At 43.5% G+C, this 18,668-nt stretch overlaps 1 protein-coding gene across 1 annotated transcript in view; it reads right to left on the bottom strand.

Moving 5' to 3' along the window:
- Nucleotides 1-18,668, bottom strand: part of EHD4 (EH domain containing 4) — a 79,344-nt gene that overhangs the window by 41,396 nt on the left and 19,280 nt on the right. Inside the window, exons 2-3 of the mRNA XM_087822120.1 lie at nucleotides 17,987-18,163; nucleotides 5,453-5,550 (exon numbers count right to left, since the gene is read on the bottom strand). Of these exons, the coding sequence (XP_087678246.1) occupies nucleotides 5,453-5,550; nucleotides 17,987-18,163 (275 nt within the window). The remainder of the gene's footprint in view (nucleotides 1-5,452; nucleotides 5,551-17,986; nucleotides 18,164-18,668) is intronic.

The following is an 18,668-nucleotide window of genomic DNA, read 5'->3' as shown; positions in this document are numbered from 1 at the left end:
GCCCGACATTTTCTGCCCTTTTATTTTTTACTATCATTGACTTACAATGAAAAGAGCTTATAGAGAGAAGAGCTTCCATATTACAAGAAGACACTCTCTACCTTTCACTTGACAAGCTACTGGTCCTGGGAGAATAGGCACATCTGTTACAAAATTCAGATCAAGAGTTTCTTTCTTCTAGAGTTAAGTTTTTAAAAGGGAAAAACTGGACTATTTTTGTTACCAAAGTCCATTCTGTTGACAACTACACAGGACCTCAGTCTCAAGAAACCACAGCACCTTCCAAATGCTTATGTGCTAAATACATGGCCAAGCCCACCAGCTGCCACAGTGGAGTTTTTACAGTGCCCTCCTTGTCAGACAGGGACATTATGATTGAAGCCAGACCCAGAGGTTTATAGCTAGTAGCTGGGAACAGACTTGGGTTCATGCTGGGTCCAAAAATAAATCCTAGATGATGTTTAGGTTCAGCATGAAATAAACAGTACTTTAGGACGCAAACAGTCCAGGAGCCAGAATAATAAGAGAATGGGAATGAAAATAAGGATGTGTGAATACATGTGCTCTTTTCTCATCACACACACAAAAAAGAGTCAAGAAAAAAAAAGAGTAAAAAATCTGAATGCTGTCATCAGGGGCAAAGAGTGTTTCTCAAGAGTAAATCAGTCAGATTTCACCCACCCACTTTGAAAAAATAATCCAAAAAATCTTAAGAATCCAGATATTCTTTTATTGGCTACAAGAAAAGAATCAGAAAAGTCTGTAGAACTTTTAGGTAGCTATTACTTCATTAGAATACAATTACTATCAATACATCAGAACACTTTTACCCTTGCTTGATAGGAATCTTTTATGTCAGCCAAGAAAGCTACAGTTTAGTAACTAAGCTCAATCGTTTGTTTTTAAAGATTTTATGCCAATTATAATTAAACTAAGGAAAATTTGAAAGGTGATGGGTTTTCTAATGGAGTAGAATACTAAAAATTGCTCCAAAGTCACTACCCTAGTGGGTTTTATTTATAGAGTTCCCAAACAGGAGATTTACTCCCCCAAATGCTGACTCTGCACTCTGATTTTCCTGGAGCACAGAGCAGGGAGACAAGAAGTGCAGTGACGTGATGTTCAGGGTCAGTGTGAAGATTCTGCTGATGAGAAGGCAGTGCTAAGACACACTCTAATGGGTAAAGGTCACTTCTAACAGAAGAGTGGTTTACCATGCTTTGCCTCAACCCTAACACCTCAAAATACAAACCAGCCTGTAGAAATGTCAAGTGCTTCTTCTTAACACCTATAACTTTGGCCTAGAGAAGAGCAATGTCTGCGAAATGCCATGTCCTCCTTGTAGTCACACTTGCCCCCTCTATTCAGCACAAAATAAAAAGGAACTAGGCTTATGATGTCATAAGAGAGAAGACTGATCAAGGAAGAATGGGCCACAGGTGAGGCAGGTGACTGAACCCCAAGTTCAGAGTCTCCATTAAAAAAAAAAAAAATCTTTATTGATTTGAGAGAGAGTAAGGGAGAGGGGGAGAGAGAGAGAGAAACATCAGTGATGAGAGATTCACTGATTGGCTGCCTTCTGCATGCCCCTGACTGGGGATTGAGCCCACAACCAGGGCATGTGCCCTGAGCGGGAATCGAACCATGATCTCCCGTATCCTAGGTTGATGCTCAACCACTGAGCCATGCCAGCTGGGTCAGAGTCTCCATTTTTGCTTTTACTACTGAGGCATCAGGACTCCTTCATGGAGACGCACCCTCACTAGAGCATCTGTTCTCCAGAGCTCTGAGATACCTGGGCAATGCCAGCTCCCCAGTTCAGGTCCCCCGTTCCCCATCTGACCCCCAGCAAAGCAGCACAATGCTCCACCACTCCACCTGCCACCTGTCTGTCCCATGCTGATGGGGAGAACTCCGGGTGTGGTGTAGTCAGTAGGTCCTCCTGGGGGATACTCAGCAGCCACCGCACACTTGCCACCTCCTCCTGCAGCTGCACCATCTGTCCAGCATGCTCTCAGCTGGGGCTGTACAGCCCTGCAGGCTAGAGGGTGGACAGGGTCCACACCGCAGCTTCAGCCTCCAGCGACTGCCTGAAGCACTCTTCCTCTGAGCCTGTTCTCCAAAAGTGGTGCCTTCTCAACAGTTTTTACTCTGACCACTCCCCAGATGTCAAGCTCCATCACCCATCTGCCCAGCACTGGGGAAAGAATTCTCATGCTCATTGGAAGGCTCTGCTTTCCAAGGGGAGTAAGGATGAGGAGGGTTTCCTTGGCCAGGGCTCATTTTCTGCCTGCGAATAACTGTATGTAACTTAGATACAGATCCTAAATGATCAGCACAGTGTAGACACACAGCTCAATACATGGTGGCCATTCTCATAGCACCACCGTGGATACACACTTCAAGGAGCGGCCTTAAATGTGTAAGAGGGGCCCACGTGGTGAGACCGCTTGTTGAAGGTTAACACATCGACCGCATAAAGGGACAAGGAGAAGGCACAGCAGCTGCCACCATTCCTCTTTCACAGACAGCTCTGTAAGGGAGGCACAGCTCCACTTATTAAGTCAATGCAGGTTCAAGTGTTCTGCACCTCCTTCCTCACCCCATGTTGACTTAAGTGCCTGACGAAGTGGGTATTGTGATCTAGGAAGCTGGGGAGATGCAAGTAGATATGAGCGTGTGTGAGGCTGTAGCACTGTTTGCAATAGTTTAAGCAGAAGCAGCTTTAAAACAGTATATATTCTTTGGGGTTAATGCGTTGGAACTGTCAGCTGAGTAACTCCAACCACCAACTGTGCCCAAATACGGTATGATACTAGAGCTGGGGAACACTGGCCCTTCGCGTATTTGCTATCACTGTTTGAAGCTCTGTCCTTCCTCACCAGCTGCTATTTTTTCAGGGTGCCAGGGACCAGCCGACTGGTTGGAACCACATGTGCTATTTCTGTGCATAGGATGTGTGTAAGCACATGTCACAGTAAGCCAGACCAGGATATGAGTCAGACTATTATAAAGTGTTAAAAAGGACTGATCTTCAAAGCATCCTGAAAGCATCATGCTAGGCAACACTGCTGCGAAGGAGCTACAGTTTGAAAGACACTTACAATTACTAAGCAAAGGAGAAATCCTGAAGAATATGGGTGATTAGAATTGGCCAAAGGCCTACCTACCAATGAAAAGAAGTGGACAAGGTTGAAGCTACAATCTAGGTCTTAAAACTTCAAAGTAAAAAAGAAAGATTTATTACCAGGACCACATATTTCTCCAGCAAACCTCAGTCAGACATGTATAAGTAGTGAAACATGGGAAGCTTGGAAAAGCTGTGGAACATGGGTTTATTTTCCTTTTAAAACAAAACATTAAAAAAATTTTTTTTAAAAATATATCTTTATTGATTTCAGAGAGAGGAAAGGAGCGGGAGAGAGAGATAGAAACATCAATGAGAGAGTGATTGATCGGCTGCAGCCCGCAACCTGGGCATGTGCCCTGATCAGGAATTGAACCCCGATCGCCTGGATCCTAGGTCGACGCTCAACTGCTGAGCTAAGCTCGGCCGGGGCTAAAACAAAACATTTTATCTGCATAGTAACTTTCATGGGGCCAGTTAATGGTCCTAAACTGGCTCTTAAAAAAAAACTATTGGCACTGAGGTGTAAAGATACAAAAAGATGTCTATCTATAGCACTATTTGTAAGAGTGAAAAAATTTTAACCATCACACTATCTACAAATTAGCTAAATAAACTATTTTACATCTCTTTGACGAAGCCTAAGCAGCTATTAAATGGAATAAAGTAATTTGAATATACTGGCATGGAGTGATGTCTGTGACAGATTGTTAGGGCAAAATCAAGCTGTAGAAAATGTGCATAGTGACCACATTTCTGTTAAAAATGATATGTTGTATATGCATAGAAAAGAGTCTCTAAGGAGCCAGAGAAAATCATTAATAACTGTCATTTGTGACAGAGGGAGATTTTTGTTACATTCTACTCATTGTTTGAATACTTTACAATAAACATTACTTTTACAACAGAAAATAAAACTGACAAAGATAGTTAAGAGAAAAGAACAGCATTAGCCTGACTTCTGCTATAAGTGTAATGTTCTTGCAGGCCTCAGGGCAGCCTAGTGACCCACTGAGCCCCTGGCCAAATGCGTGAGGCACAACCAGGCAGCCCTGAGCTCTCGGAGAGTCCCTGGAGGCTGCGGTCAGCATCTCTGAAATGCCACGAGAAAGGAGGGTGCTCGGACAAGGGAAGTCCATTATTTACCCCTCTCCTGGGACACTTACTTTCTAGTTCTCTGTGGCCTCTGTAACTACACTTCTGCTTCAGGAGCACCATGGGAGTTCCCTGCGTGGCCATGGGTTATGGCCATGACCCCAGACAGGTCCCTGCTGGGATCATGGCCATGGGTTATGGCCATGCAGTGTTCAGCATAGTTTCACTGACTTGCTGTTCAAGGGGTGGTGAAGAGCTGTCAGCTCCATCTTCTCCCTCCCAGCAAAGCCTGGAGGGCTTATCCTTTGCTTCAAGGGCCAGGATAAAGGGAACTTGACCTGTCTCTGTGGCCATAGGAATCCATTATGGTGCCCTCCCAGTCAGGAAGTTCCCTTCTCTAAGTAAATTGTATCCTCTGGTCTGCCCCGGATGTCCCCTTTCTCCAAGAGGGTGGGAGAGAAAGCAGGTCCATCTGTTTAACCACAGTGCAAGGGTCTGGAAACAGTGACTGCCTCAACCTTCTTTCCTGAAGGCTAAAGATGCCGACCTCACTGTTGTTGACGAGCATTTTCTATTCTTCATCAATTTCCCTGAATACCATGCAGTCTCTCTCTCCTTCCCACCCGAGCTACCCTCAGGTAATTCCTGGTCATCCTCCAGATTCTGGCTCAAATTCATGTCCTCTGGGAGCCTTTCCCAACACCCCACGGCCAGGCTAGGTCCCCTTATACTGATATACAGCCCCATCTCAGAGCACTTATCCCAGCTCTCATTTTCTATTTATTTCTGTGAAAATGTGATTAACGTTTGTCTTCCTCAACAGAGCATAAGCTCTGAGAGCAGAAACTGCACCTGCTTTGCTGCACTCACAGAGCACAGTACAGTGTCTGGCGCCAAGTACATACCAGTAACCGCTCAATGAAAGAATGCCGAGGGGGCAACTGGGTGGAAGATGTGCAATGGGGGAGGGAGGAAGAGCAGCTGGGAAGGCTCTGGCCCTTGTTGTCATTAGCTTGCCTCCTTTATTTTTTGTCATATGTGTCCAAGTGAATGGTTAGCCAGATTCCTTGGTTATTTCTTGGGGCCCCTGCGCCTCTGGATCCTGGGGCTGCCCAGGAATGTTGGGGGTGTCCTGGAGCATGGAGAGAATACACTAGCGACAGAAATCCTCTGCCAACGGCAGAGAGAGTCTTGGCCAGCGTTGGAGGAGGCGGGGTGGGGGGCACTGACCTCGGCTAATGCGCTGCTTCTCTCCAGACAGGATGCCAGGGCTGTCGATGATGCTGATACTCTTCAGGACCTGATTGGGCAGCTGGGAACACATGAATCTGGAAGAAAGAGAGCAAAGGTGGGATCAGAAACTGCCTTGCAGAGTGTTCTAACCATGAGCTCCTTGGCCTTCCTGGGCTACTGACATCACCTACTGTAAAGTGGGGGCTTGTAGGGGACTGATGGGACCACCACTGGGACTACCACCCATGGGGCAGGTATGGAAGGGGCCCTGGCACCTGCTGCTATCTGCCACCAAATTCCTTACTGTTCATTGTGATTTTTGCTAACATTTATTGAACACTTAGTTATTTTATAACATCATCTCATTTGCTCCTCGTATTATTCAGAAGGGAGAAATTACTGTTAACTTCAGAGAGGTTAAGTAACTTGCTCAGAGTCACTCAGAGCTAGACCTTAAACCCAGGTCAGTCTGACTCCAAAGCCTGTCAGCCTCCCCAGCACTTCCCCATGCTGCTCCTTGGCCAAGCATCCAGGTTTCTCCTCCCAGTGAATACCATGCCTCCTCCAGGGTCCCTGCCCGACTGGGCAGGAACATCCCGAGCTCCCTGCCAGCCCCTGCCTTATCCCTAAAGTGACCTCGGAGGTACTGGAGCCTGTTTTCACTGTGTGATGCCCTAGGGACTCAGCACCCAGCCTGGCACTTGCTATGGCTTCAGGCTCAGAGTGGGGCAGGCACCTGTGGGCAACCCCTCAAATCTTCCAGGTGACTGAGTCCTAGGGGTGCCCTATAAGTGGATGAAGGGGCAGGGTAGGGGAGGACCTGGCTAAGTTTCTCTAAGCCTCCTTCCTTGTCCATCACTTCCTTTCCTTTTCCTTCTGCTCTCCCTCCTATGGTTCTGGTTGGCTTCCCTGGCATAGGCCTCATGAGGTAGAGTGGAGTGGCAAGAAAATTGTGGCCTGGGGCTCAGCAGACCTGGGTTCAGGTTCAGCTCAACCTTTGCCAGTAAACTGCTGTGGGACCCTGGACAAGGACTTCTCCCCTCTGGGCCTCAGTTTCCCTTGTAAATGGAGACACTTGGACCAGGGCCTGGTGAGTTTTTTTAGCTCTAATACTGTCTAAGTCTAGAGTAAGGGAGGGAAAGGCTTTGTTCCCTCCACCCAGGGCAACAGAGCCCAAAGTGGATCTCTTTTAGGCACTGGGTATGTCTGAAGGTAGAAACTGTACAGGGAAAGGAAGCCTCTCCTTTTCCCACATTGTCAATGCTAACTTCCATATCTGTGTGGGCAGAAGCTTGAAACCCTTGTGAAAGCTCAATTTTTCCATTTAGTGGAGCTGGTGGGATTACTCAGAAAGTAAATATGCTGGGAATGCAGGACAGGGAGGCCTGCTCAGCCTGCACAGTGCAGAGGTGGACAGCCCTGAGCTTTTTCTGTAACTACTGACCTTTCAAAATAACTTTCTTTGAAGGTGCTCGGGACAAGTTTGTCATACATTCTTTCCTAGATATTCAAGTTAGCCCGGATGATGTAGGAAAGACATTATGATCATTTTGTAGCTAGAAAAGTTGAAGCTCAAAGTAGTTACCACATCCCAAGGTCATGCCACGAATGCATGGCTGGCTGCAGAGCACAACCTAATGTTCTGATGTCATATGAGTGGAACTCAACTCAAAAAGTTAAAAACCTCACAAAGTGAAAAATAAAGGGTCAAGTTATTTTAAGAGAAGCCCCTCATTTCTGATTTTTCCTGCCCCTCCTGCACCCTCCACCTTTATATAAACCCCACTGCCCACCACTTGGAGATCTGTGAGAATAAAGTACATGGGGATCCCCAAGCATTCTTTGTAAGTTCAAAGAATAAAAAATGCCACATTCAATTCTCTAGAACCGGGGTAGGAACAGAGCTCTGAGCACATCTGTGTTGGACCACACTTCTTGTCAGTAATGATTTGGTCTCTTATGACAGTCCTGTCCTTTCTATCAGATGGCTGGAGACATTTGGCAATCTGGAAAAATTGCACATATGTGGAAAAGCATTTCTGGGAGAAGCTGACCTTTCCCCCCAAACCACTCAATATCAATATTTCTGAAAAACAAACCTCTGAATTCTATTGTAAAATTAACAGAGGGATTCAAAAATTTATCACCTGTCCATTTCCTCCTGTGCAAAATGACAATGTTTCAACAACTCCCAAGGCTCCTGACACATCAGCAGAGGCAAAATGTATGAGTCACAAAACAAAATGCAGTCAGATATGGTGAAGTTGCCACACAATAAATAAGGAAGAGAGCTGTGGGGCCAGGAGGGGTAACTGCAGAACAAAGGAGGGGAAAGAGGGGAAGGGGAGAGGAAGGGAGAGAGGAAGAGGAAGGGGGAGGGAAGCAGGGAGGGGGGAGGGGAGAAGCAGGGACTGGAGGAGAGGGGGCAGGGGGAGAAGAGGAGAGGACACTAATGTTCCAATTCAAGGAGGAAGGGAAAGAAGGAAGAGGGGGAAGGGAGCACCCAGAGAGGGGGTGGTTGGGACTGTGTCCAAATCTGGGCTCCACTCCACAGAAGCAAGCATATAACGGGGAGGGGGATGGGGGGTTGGGGCGGGGAAGGGAGCACAGAGCACAAGTCAGCTTTCAGAACCCTTGTGGGGGAAGGACTCAAACTCTAAGGGTTAGAACCACATGTACGTTTTCTTAAATAGCTGTAATCAGAAAAAAATCCGAATGCAATCTGTTAAAGCAAACCTATCTTACGTTTATGATCTAAGAGAAGAAGATAAAAAGCAAGGTTATTTCTTGGGTAGGTTGCAGTCAGCCATGGGTCAGGTCTCCCCTGCTATGTGTGTTGCTGAAATGTTTCCAAGCCCAGATTTGCTGTCCCAAGATGGATTTCCTGCTCCTTCCTGGAGTGATTAACATGAAGTGTATCCGTTCCTTGCCTTCTACATTTCATGTGAAATATGCAGACATGTCAGTTAAGTCCAGGAGCCTCACATAAACTTTTATAAAGTGTCTCCCTCATCCAGGGCTGACTTGATATTTTATTTTCTGATAAAAAGAGGGGACCAAGTCCTACTCTGGACCCCTTTTACCTGTCACCCCCACAACTCAGGAAAGCTCTGGGGCAGCAGAAAGCAGGTAGGTAAAGGAATGGTCTGGGTTGTAAGGTCTTAGGCCAGAGGAACAGTACAACAAGGGGTGAGATTAGAGTTCTTGAAATTGCTTCCAAACACTAACATTCCAGTTCACTGGTCAACATTTTCAAAGAACTAGGCACTACCTTAATACTGCTTTTGATTTCCAAACAATGTAGTGATATCTAGTAGTTAACTCACTGGATCCTCACCACAACCTCAGAGGTAGGGGCTTTGTATTATTTTACAGAGGAGACTAGGGCACAGAGGGGTCACCGACCACAATTTGCCAAGTCGCATGGCTGGTATATGAAGCGCTGGGATGCTAACCTGGCTGTTCCGACTCCAGAGTCCAGGTTCTTAAGTACCAGGCTGCACCTACCATTTCATGCATTTGAACCACAACAGTGCACTTTATCACACAGAAGGCAACATCCTAAAACAAATGAGTGACATGCCATAGTCCTGAAGTCCCCACTGAAGAGGCTCTGGCACGTGACTTTTTCTCCACCCATTGGTGCAGGGTAGAGCAATTAACAGGAGGCTGTGGATCCAGGCTCTGGCCTCTTCCTTGTGACCTCCTGTAGGTCTCTGAGCAATTCTGAGAACTCCCAGGCTGTGATTAGGTTCAAATAAACCTAAGCTCCCAAGGAGAGGATACGGAGCTATTTGAAAGCACCTCCCTTACCAGCTCACTTTACTGATAAGAGTAAAACCAGAGATTACACAACTTCCTATTTACACAGTAAATAGCATACAATATACAAAAAGACTTTGAGCCCTAGCTTGTTCGGCTCAGTGGATAGAGCATCAGCCCACAGACTGAAAGGTCCTGGGTTCAACTCTGACCTAAGGGCACATATCTCAGTTATAGGCTTGATCCCTGACCCTGATAGGGGTGCTTGCAGGGGGCAACCAGTTGATTTGTCTCTCTCACATTGAAGTTTCTCTCTCTCTCCCCCTTCCACTCTATCTGAAAAGCAATGGAAAAAAAAAAAAGACTTTGACAACTAACCTGTAATAATTTTATATGGTCCTACCACACATATGTCTGATTTAACCTTCTACTGCCTAGGAGCAATTTATTTTAAATCCACACTATAAAAAGCCCAAAGTTACCTATCCCCAGATTTTACGGAATAACCACTTTTTCAAGTAAAAGATGGTTGAATATTGGCAATTTCATGTGGTTCAACCTAAATATGTACTTTTCTAAATCTGCCTGTCATGGGGGCAGGGGGGGAGGCCGGGTGCAATGCGCCAGTCAGTGCCAGTGCCCGGAAAGTCTGCTTGAGCCCAGGCAGTAGAGCTGGTTTTCGGGAATGTCAGGACCAGGACTGTATGGGCAGCTGCCAATAAAGAACAATAGTTTCATCACTGGGGAGCCACCACAATCCTGAGGTTAAAGATTAATGGGAAGAGCTTCAGAGAGTTTATTATGAATAAGCACAGCACGCACACAAAAACCAACTAATGCCTCAGATCAAAAAATTTTTTTTTGCTGGTAAATCAAGAGTGATTCTTAAGAGTGATTCTTGGCAAGAGCTTATTTCCCTTAGTCTCTGCAGCTAAATTAGCAGGTGGGACCAGCACATGTCTGGACTGATGCTACACACTTGTATTAAGTTTTTATTTTTATTTATTTTTTAGTTTAATTTTTTAAAATTTATTTTTATTGTTGAGAGTATTACAGATGTTCCACCATTTTCCCCCCCTTTTGCGTCCCTCCACCCTGCTCCAGCCCCGCCCTAGGCCTTCAACGCACTATTGTCTGTGTCCCTGGGCTATGCACACATGCATATAAATTGTTTGGTTAATCTCTTCTCAACTCCCACCTCCCCCGAGATCTGTCAGTCTGTTCCGTATTTCCATGTCTCTAGACCTACTTTGTTTGTCAGTTTATTTTGCTCATTAGATTCCACATATAAGTGAGATCACGTGATATTTGTCTTTCTCTGACTGGCCTATTTTGCTTAGCACAATAATCTCCAGGTCCATCCATGCTGTCTCAAAGGGTAAGGGAGCCTTCATTTTCACAGCTGCATAGTATTCTATCGTGTGAATGTCCCACAGCTTTTTTATCTACTCATCTACTGATGGGCAGTTGGGCTGTTTCCAGATCTTAGCTATTGTAAATAATGCAGCTATGAGCATAGGGGTACATATATTCTTTCTAATTGGTGTTTCAATATCCTTAGGATATATTCCCAGAATTGTTCCATTTTTAATTTTTTTGAGGAACCTCCATACTCTTTCCCACAATGGCTGTACCAGTCTGTATTCCCACCAGCAGTGTACTAGGGTTTCCTTTTCTCCACATCCTCACCAGCACTTGTTGCTTGTTGATTTATTGATGGCAGCCATTCTGGCAGATGTGAGGTGACATCTCATTGTAGTTTTAATTTGTATTTCCCTGATGATTAGTGATGTTGAGTATTTTTTCATATATCTCTTGGTCATCTGTATGACCTCTTTAGAGAAGTGTCTCTTCAGGTCCTTTGTCCATTTTTCAAAAAAAAAAAAATATCTTTATTGATTTCAGAGAGAGGAAAGGAGAGGGAGAGAGAGAGACAGAAACATCAATGATGAGAGAGTCATTGATAGAGCCCGCAACCCGGGCATATGCCCTGACCGGGAATCGAACCCTGATCACCTGGATCCTAGGTCGATGCTCAACTGCTGAGACACGCCCGGCCGGGGTGTTTTGTCCATTTTTTAATTGGATTGTTTGTCTTCCTTTTGTTGAGTTGTATGAGTTTCTCTATATATTTTGGAAATTAAACCCTTATCGGATGTATCATTGGTGAATATGTTCTCCCATACAGACAGTTCCCTTTTCATTTTTGAGGAGGTTTCTTTTGCTGTGGAGAAGCTTTTTAGTTTGATGTAGTTCCATTTGTTTATTTTTTCCTTTGTTTCTCTTGCCCTAGGCATTGCATTAGTGAAAATTCTGCTATGTGAGATGTCTGATATTTTGCTGCCTACGTATTCTAGGATTTTTATGGTTTCATGACTTACATTTAAGTCTTTTATCCACTTTGAGTTTATTCTTGTGTATGGTTTAAGTTGGTGGTCCAGTTTCATTTTTTTGCAAGTACCTGTCTAATTATTCCAACATCACTTATTGAAGAGACTATCTTTATTCCATTGTATACTCTGCCTCCTTTGTCAAATATTAATTGAGCATAATGGCTTGGGCCGATTTCTGGGTTCTCTGTTCTGTTCCATTGATCTACATGCCTGCTCTTGTGCCAGTAACAGCCTGTTTTGATTACAGTGGCTTTGTAGTATAGTTTGATATCTGGTATTGTGATCCCTCCAACTTTGTTCTTTCTCAAGATTGCTGTGGCTATTTGGGATCTTTTTTGGTTCCCTATAAATTTTTGGAGTATTTGTTTTAGATCTGTGAAATATGCTGTTGGTATTTTAATAGGGAGTGCATTGAATCTATAGATTGCTTTGGGTATGGAAATTTTAATGATATTAATTCTACCAATCCATGAACATGGTATATTCTTCCACTAGTTATACAGTATTTTCTTCTATCTCTTTTTTCATTGTCCTGCAGTTTTCCGAGTACAGGTCTTTTACCTCCTCGGTTAAGTTTATTCCTATCTATCCTAATTATTTTGTTACAATGGTAAATGGGATTGTTTTTTTAGTTTATCTTTAGTTTAGTATATCTCTTAGAAAGTTATAAAAATGCCATTGATTTCAGGGTGTTAATTTTGTATCTGCTACATTGCCAAACTCATTATTAAATCTAGTAGTTTTTGGTGGAGTCTTTAGGGTTTTCTATGTACAATATCATGTCATCTGTGAATAACGACAGTTTTACACACTCCTTTCCAATTTTGATGCCTTTTATGTTTTCTTCTTGTCTGATCACTGTGGCTAGGACTTCCAGTACTATGTTGAATAAAAGTGGTGAAAGTGGACAACCTTTCTTGTTCCTGTTCTTAGGGGAAATGGTTTGTTTTTGCCCATTGAGTATAATGTTCGCTGTAGGTTTGTCATATATGGCCTTTATTATGTTGAGGTATGATCCCTCTATTCCCACTTTGTTGAGAGTTTTTATAAAAAGTGGGTGCTGGATTTTGTCAAATGCTTTTTCTGCATCTATTGATACAATCGTGTGATTTTTATCCTTCATTTTGTTTATGTATCACATTTCTTGATTTGCAAATATTGTACCAGCCTTGAATCCCTGGAATAAATCCCATTTGATATGATGTATGATTTTTTAAATGTATTTTTGGTTCCGATTTGCTAATATTTTGTTGAGGATTTTAGCATCTATGTTCATCAGGGATAATGGCCTGTAATTTTCTTTCTTTGTAGTCTCTTTATCTGGTTTTGGAATTAGGCTAATGCTGGCCTCGTAAAAAGAGCTCGGAAGTCTTCCCTCCTCTTGAATTTTTTGGAATAGTTTGAGGAGAACAGGTATTAGTTTTTCTTTGAATGTTTGGTAAAGCTTGCCAGTCCAAGACTTTTGTTTGCTGGAAGTTTTTTGATCACTGCTTCAATTACATTGGTTGTTATTGGCTTATTCAGGTTTTCTGATTCCCTGATTGAGTTTTGGAAGATTGTATGTTTCCAGCAATTTGCCCATTTGGCCCAGGTTGTCCAGATGCATATAGAAGTTCATAGTATTTTCTTACAATCCTTTGTATTTCTGTGGTGTCAGTTGTTACTTCACCTCTTTCTGATATTATTTGTGTCCTCTCTCTTTGTTTCTTGATGAGTCTGGCTAAAGATTCATCAATCTTATTTATCTTTTTGAAAAACTAGCTCTTCATTGATCTTTTGTATTGTTTCTTTAGTCTCTCTGTCATTTATTTCCACTGTGATCTTTACTATTTCTTTCCTTCTACTTACTCTGGGCTTTTCTTGTTGTTCTCTTTCTAATTCTTTTAGTTGTAGGGTTAGATCATTTATTTGAGCTTTTTCTTCTTTCTTTAGGTAGGCCTGTAATGCTATGAACTTCCATCTCAGGACTGCTTTCACTGTGTCCCATAGATTTTGTGTTCTTGTGTGTTCATTTTCATTTGTTTCCAAGAATTTTTTGACTTCTTCCTTGATCTCATTGGTAACCCAGTCATTGTTTAATAACATGCTATTTAGCCTCCATATGTTTGAATGTTTTTAAGATGTTTTTTAACATAGTTGATTTCTATTTTCATGCCATTGTGATTTGAGAAGATGCTTGATATGATTTCAATCTTTTTGAACTTGGAAAGACTTGTTTTGTCTCCTAACACGTAGCATAACACACATACACAAAACAACTAATGCCTTAGATTAAAAAAAATTTTTTTTGCTGGTGAATCAAGAGTGATTCTTGGCAAGAACCTGTTTTCCTTAATCTCTGCAGCTAAATTAGCTGGTGGAACCAGCATGTGTCTGGCCTGATTCTGTACACTTGTATTAAGTCAGTTTTTAAAAAATTCCCAATGATACTAAGTGACTATATAATACTCATAATCTAAAAAAAGTCTATTTAGTAAAGCCTCATTTAATTACAAACACAGAGGTAATAAAGAGAGTGTAAGTCCAAAAATATGCATATGTATTCTACTATTGCTAAATTATCACACAAATGTAAGACAATATTTTTTTATCATCACCATCATCAGGCCTGGCTAAAATGACAGATGCACTAAAAGTACTGTTTAGATCTCTTCCGGTTTAAAGTAAGTTTCAAAATTTAATCCCTAAGGCCAATGATTAAAGTTATTTTTTTTAAAAATCGAGGCAATGAAGAAGTAAATGAGATTAAGAATTTCATCTGTGGAAGACTACATTCAAAATTATACTATATGCTAAACTTCAAACAATATCTGTAGCTATCTGAATTTGAAAATCAGACTAACATTTTTAGAAAAGTAGATTGAGGAGAAAACCTAACATCCAATTCAAAGCAGACTGCAGGGGGAAATGCCAGAAGCCAATGACTGACACTTGTTGAACTGACCAAAATAACTGGTATCTGTCTCCCAGGGCTCATGGCCTCAGGGTGCTGCTGATATGTCTATCTCCTCTGCGATGTGGAACTGCCTCCTGATAAGAGATTCTGTAATCACATTCCCAAGGAGCAACTCCAAGACAGGCCCATTTGTGGAATTCCTCTCGGAAGTGAAGTTACAGAATGTCACAGTAGTTGTTTCCACAGAACTCTTTTTGTTCTAGACTCAACTCCTGCTTTTATTGCTCAAGTATGGAATTTCTATAATTTAAAGCTGCCCTTTTGGGAATCTGTTTTCATTTCTCAAAAATGCACTGTAGACTGCCTGTTACGTTCTTAGGAACCAGAATTGGAGATTGTGACTCAGGCTCCACTGCTTTGCTTAATGCTTTGAGGCTGGTGTCACCTTGGGAAGTACTATGCTCTTTTAAAGATGCTGCTAGGGGCAAATGTCCAAGCCAATGCCCTATAATGAGGGGGCCAGGGCAATGGACCTAACCCATGGGGGACTGGTGGTTGCTCAGTGGGGAAAGAGTAGTTCTCCACAGCAGGCAGACAATTCTCTTTTTTACTAATTATTGTATGTTGACCTCATTCCTAGAAAGTATGCTATATAAAAAAAAGTTTCCCTGCCTTGATGCTAAAATTATGTACACATCTGAGCGCCCTATACTAACTGACTCTCTTATATAAGTGCTGGGGTAAACAGCAGCCTTTTCATCATTGTTGGTGGGCTATATTAAGAACAGCCTTGTAAGTCAGATAGGGGGGCATTAGGCAATGATTCTTAGTCTAAACATTATATCACTGGGCAGCTTAGTATATTGGTCAAAAGCAAGGTTCTGGGTTCCAATCCCAGCACTGCCACTCAGCTGAGTGACCCTGTGGGAGTTAAATCAACCTCTCCATGCATCAATTCCTCCTCTCTATGTTGGGGATGATAGTAGCACCTAGTCACAGGGTTTTTGTGAGGATTTAGAGCTAATGTAAAGTTAGAACAGTATCTGACACAGTAAATGCCATATAATTATTTGCTATTATTTTTCTATATATTCTGAATTCAATTAACATTTGATTATATAATGCATAGATTATTTTCTGCAAGTTTTCAATTCTGTGATAATGAACCTTGCCATTCAAAATCTTCCTTCCTTCCTTATCCTCACCCAAGGAGTGAGGATATTTTTCCACTGATTTTAGAGAGAGTGGAAGGGAGGGAGGGGAGAGAGAGAGAAACATGGATGTGACAGAGACACATTGATTGGTTGCCTCCCACATGTGCCCCAATGGGGGTAGGGATTGGACTTGCAACCCAGGTACATGCCCTTGACCCTCGACCCTCTGGTGTGCAGGCAACACTCTAACCACTGAGCAACTCCAGCCAAAATCTTTCTTGAATGCTTTGTTTTCATACTCATCTGCTAAATGTTTGGGATTTGAAAAAAAAGAAAAAAAAAATCTGTTGGGAAAGTAAATCACCGGCCAAAATTTAACAAGCCAAAAGCCACTCTTCCTACTGTTTCCCTCGTGAACATGGACTTTACAAAATGGGAACTTGAAAAAAGTCACAGCTTATTTCTTTTTTAAGCCTTTGTCAGGCAAAAAGAGAGAAAGACTAAGTGCAGTGGTAATGAAAGCAGAGGACTCCAGGCGGCCTTCCACAGAGAAGGATGCTGTACCCTGCACTTCCTTTCAGGGCCAGTCTTGGGACAGGAAGCCTGCCCCATGACCATGGCTTCCTAGGAGGCCCTGATGGGGGAGCTTCTTGTCCCACTTCCCCTCATGTGGTTTACTCCTTCCCATGCTGCCTGAGAGGGGGCCTCCTCTGTGGTCCCCCGTCCCCCCCCGCGCCGCTCGACCCCTACTTCTCCCACCAGGAGATGCTCTGGAGTTAAGGAATAAACTATAAATCACTGTCAGCAACAAGATGAAATTTCTCTCTGGCTCCATCTACACCATCGGCACCTTTCTATTTATCCTACTGCATAGCTCCCTCCCTGCTACTTGGATGCTGTCTTTGATCTGTGGTAGGAGCATAAAAAAGCCCTTAAAAGAGAATAAAGTTCCAAGAGAGTTCACGTTTTCACAGAAGGCACCTGTGAAGGTTGCCTGGGCCACTGTGGGCAGAGTGACCGCACGGCACCCAGGCATATCATTCATTCCACAGTCCTTGTGAACGGCGCCCCTGGAGTTGTGCAATGAGATGCCTCAGCCTCTGGGAGGACAGCAGTCAGTTAGGAGGATACATGCTAGTTTTAAAAACCAGCTAAAAAGGAGGAGTACAGCTCAAGCCTCTAGTCTGTCAGCTCTAGTCCCACCCCTCCCTAAAGGGGCTTGGATGATCCCCAACCTGTCCCTGAACCTCCCACAGCCCGCTCCCTCAAACCAACCAGTCTAAAGCAGTAAACTCTTAAAAGAGAAGATGAGAGGAGAGGGGAACAATAGAAAAAAAGAAAGAGAAATGTTAAAAAAAAAGGCTAGGTGTGGCAAAGAGGGGAGGCAGGTAAGAGCGGATCATATCTGAGAGGGCAGGGCCGCCTCCAGGAGAACCTGCAGGCTTGTTCTCTGCCCTCTCACCTGTTTCGTTGGGAACTGGTGAAAGGTTACAGGGTAGTACAAATAAACGCGTCTCCAGAGAAGACAGAGCCTCAGCTCTCCTACAATTTCACATCTATAAATAATGCCCATGTATGAAAATTAACTTTTTGTGTTGTTTTAGCTCTGCTTCCCCTGCTCTGCTCTGATAAAAACGAAGCAGCTCACAGCATGGGAGTGAGAAGTATAAGGGACAGCAGGGGAGGGGAGGGGACCTGTCTTGCAATAATCAACAGACTAAATCTGGGGGTCACGTGTACCTCAGGGGTCCTCTGGGCTCTGCATGGGAGGCCCCGGCACACTGCCTGAACAGTGGCCATCCAGCCAGCAAAGGGAGCTCACACCTCACAAGGCAACTTGATCCATTTCTGTGCAGCTCAAACTATTAGAAATTTGTTCCTTATACTGTGTGGCCTTATAATGTCCAATCCTGGGCCTTAGCTCTGCCCTCTGAAGCCACCCAGAATAGGTGTAAATGATCATTTTCTATGAAATTCTTTCAAATGTATATTTTAAATTGACTTTAGAGAAAGGAAAGGAGTGAGAGAGAGAGAGAAAAACATCAATTTGTTGTTCCACTTGTTTATGTATTCATTGGTTGATTCTTAAATGTGCCCTTAATGGGGATGGAACCTGCAACCTTGGCGTATGGGACAATGCTCTAACCAACTGAGCTACTTGGCCAGGGCAAGTTTCAAACATTTGAGTATATATTCTCTATAATGTCTCTCTTCTAGAACAGACATGCTCTGTTCTTCTGTTTTTGAACCTTTACACGTAATTGGCAAGAATTCAAAGAAAAGTTTTAAATGACCTGACCAAAGATGGCAGTTTGCTGGTCCTTACCGATTCAGGAAAGCATTTCCAAAGCGACCGAGCTTTCGGAATGGCTTTTTGGGGTCCACGACTAAAGCATTCCCGGGAGTGCTGCCCTCGCTTTCCCCATACATCACAGCGATGAAGGAATCGGTGGTGGGCTCTGGACCAATCCTCATGCCAGGGAAATCTTGCTCCAGTAAGTATCTAGAGAGGGGGGAGAAAAGAAACTTAGCATGTTGTCACAAAGCAAAAGGTCAGAAAGCTTCCTGGGTCTACCAATTTTTAACACAATCATTTAAAAATATAACCCCCCAGAAAAGGAGACTGACTTACTCTTTTGCTAATGTTTTTTCAAAGCTTAAAATCTACAGACCTTTTCCCCACCCCCAGCATAAGAAGCCTAGGGAACAAAGTCAGACATCTTTCAGACTGACTGGGCTTCTAAAAGTGCACCTCTGCTCAGCACAGCAATTCTTGTTCGTGGTTCCATTGGTGCAACAGACACCACCCCAGAGAAGTGTACCCAGCCAGCTCCTATGTATCCTGGAAGATGCTGCTCAGGCCCACCTTCTTTAGAAAGTGCCCCTGTCCCTCCAGCGTGTTGGGGACAGCTCCTCTGTGGGTCCCGGGCACCCTGTGCCTGTGGCCATCATGGTGCTCACCATGGGTACTGTACTTCTTTGCTTGCTGTCCCTTGCAGTCAAGCCCA

The sequence above is a fragment of the Miniopterus natalensis genome, chromosome 1 (assembly GCF_054644295.1).
Source record: "Miniopterus natalensis isolate mMinNat1 chromosome 1, mMinNat1.hap1, whole genome shotgun sequence".
NCBI classification, from domain to species: domain Eukaryota; kingdom Metazoa; phylum Chordata; class Mammalia; order Chiroptera; family Miniopteridae; genus Miniopterus; species Miniopterus natalensis.
This window is presented reverse-complemented; position numbering and strand designations above follow the sequence as displayed.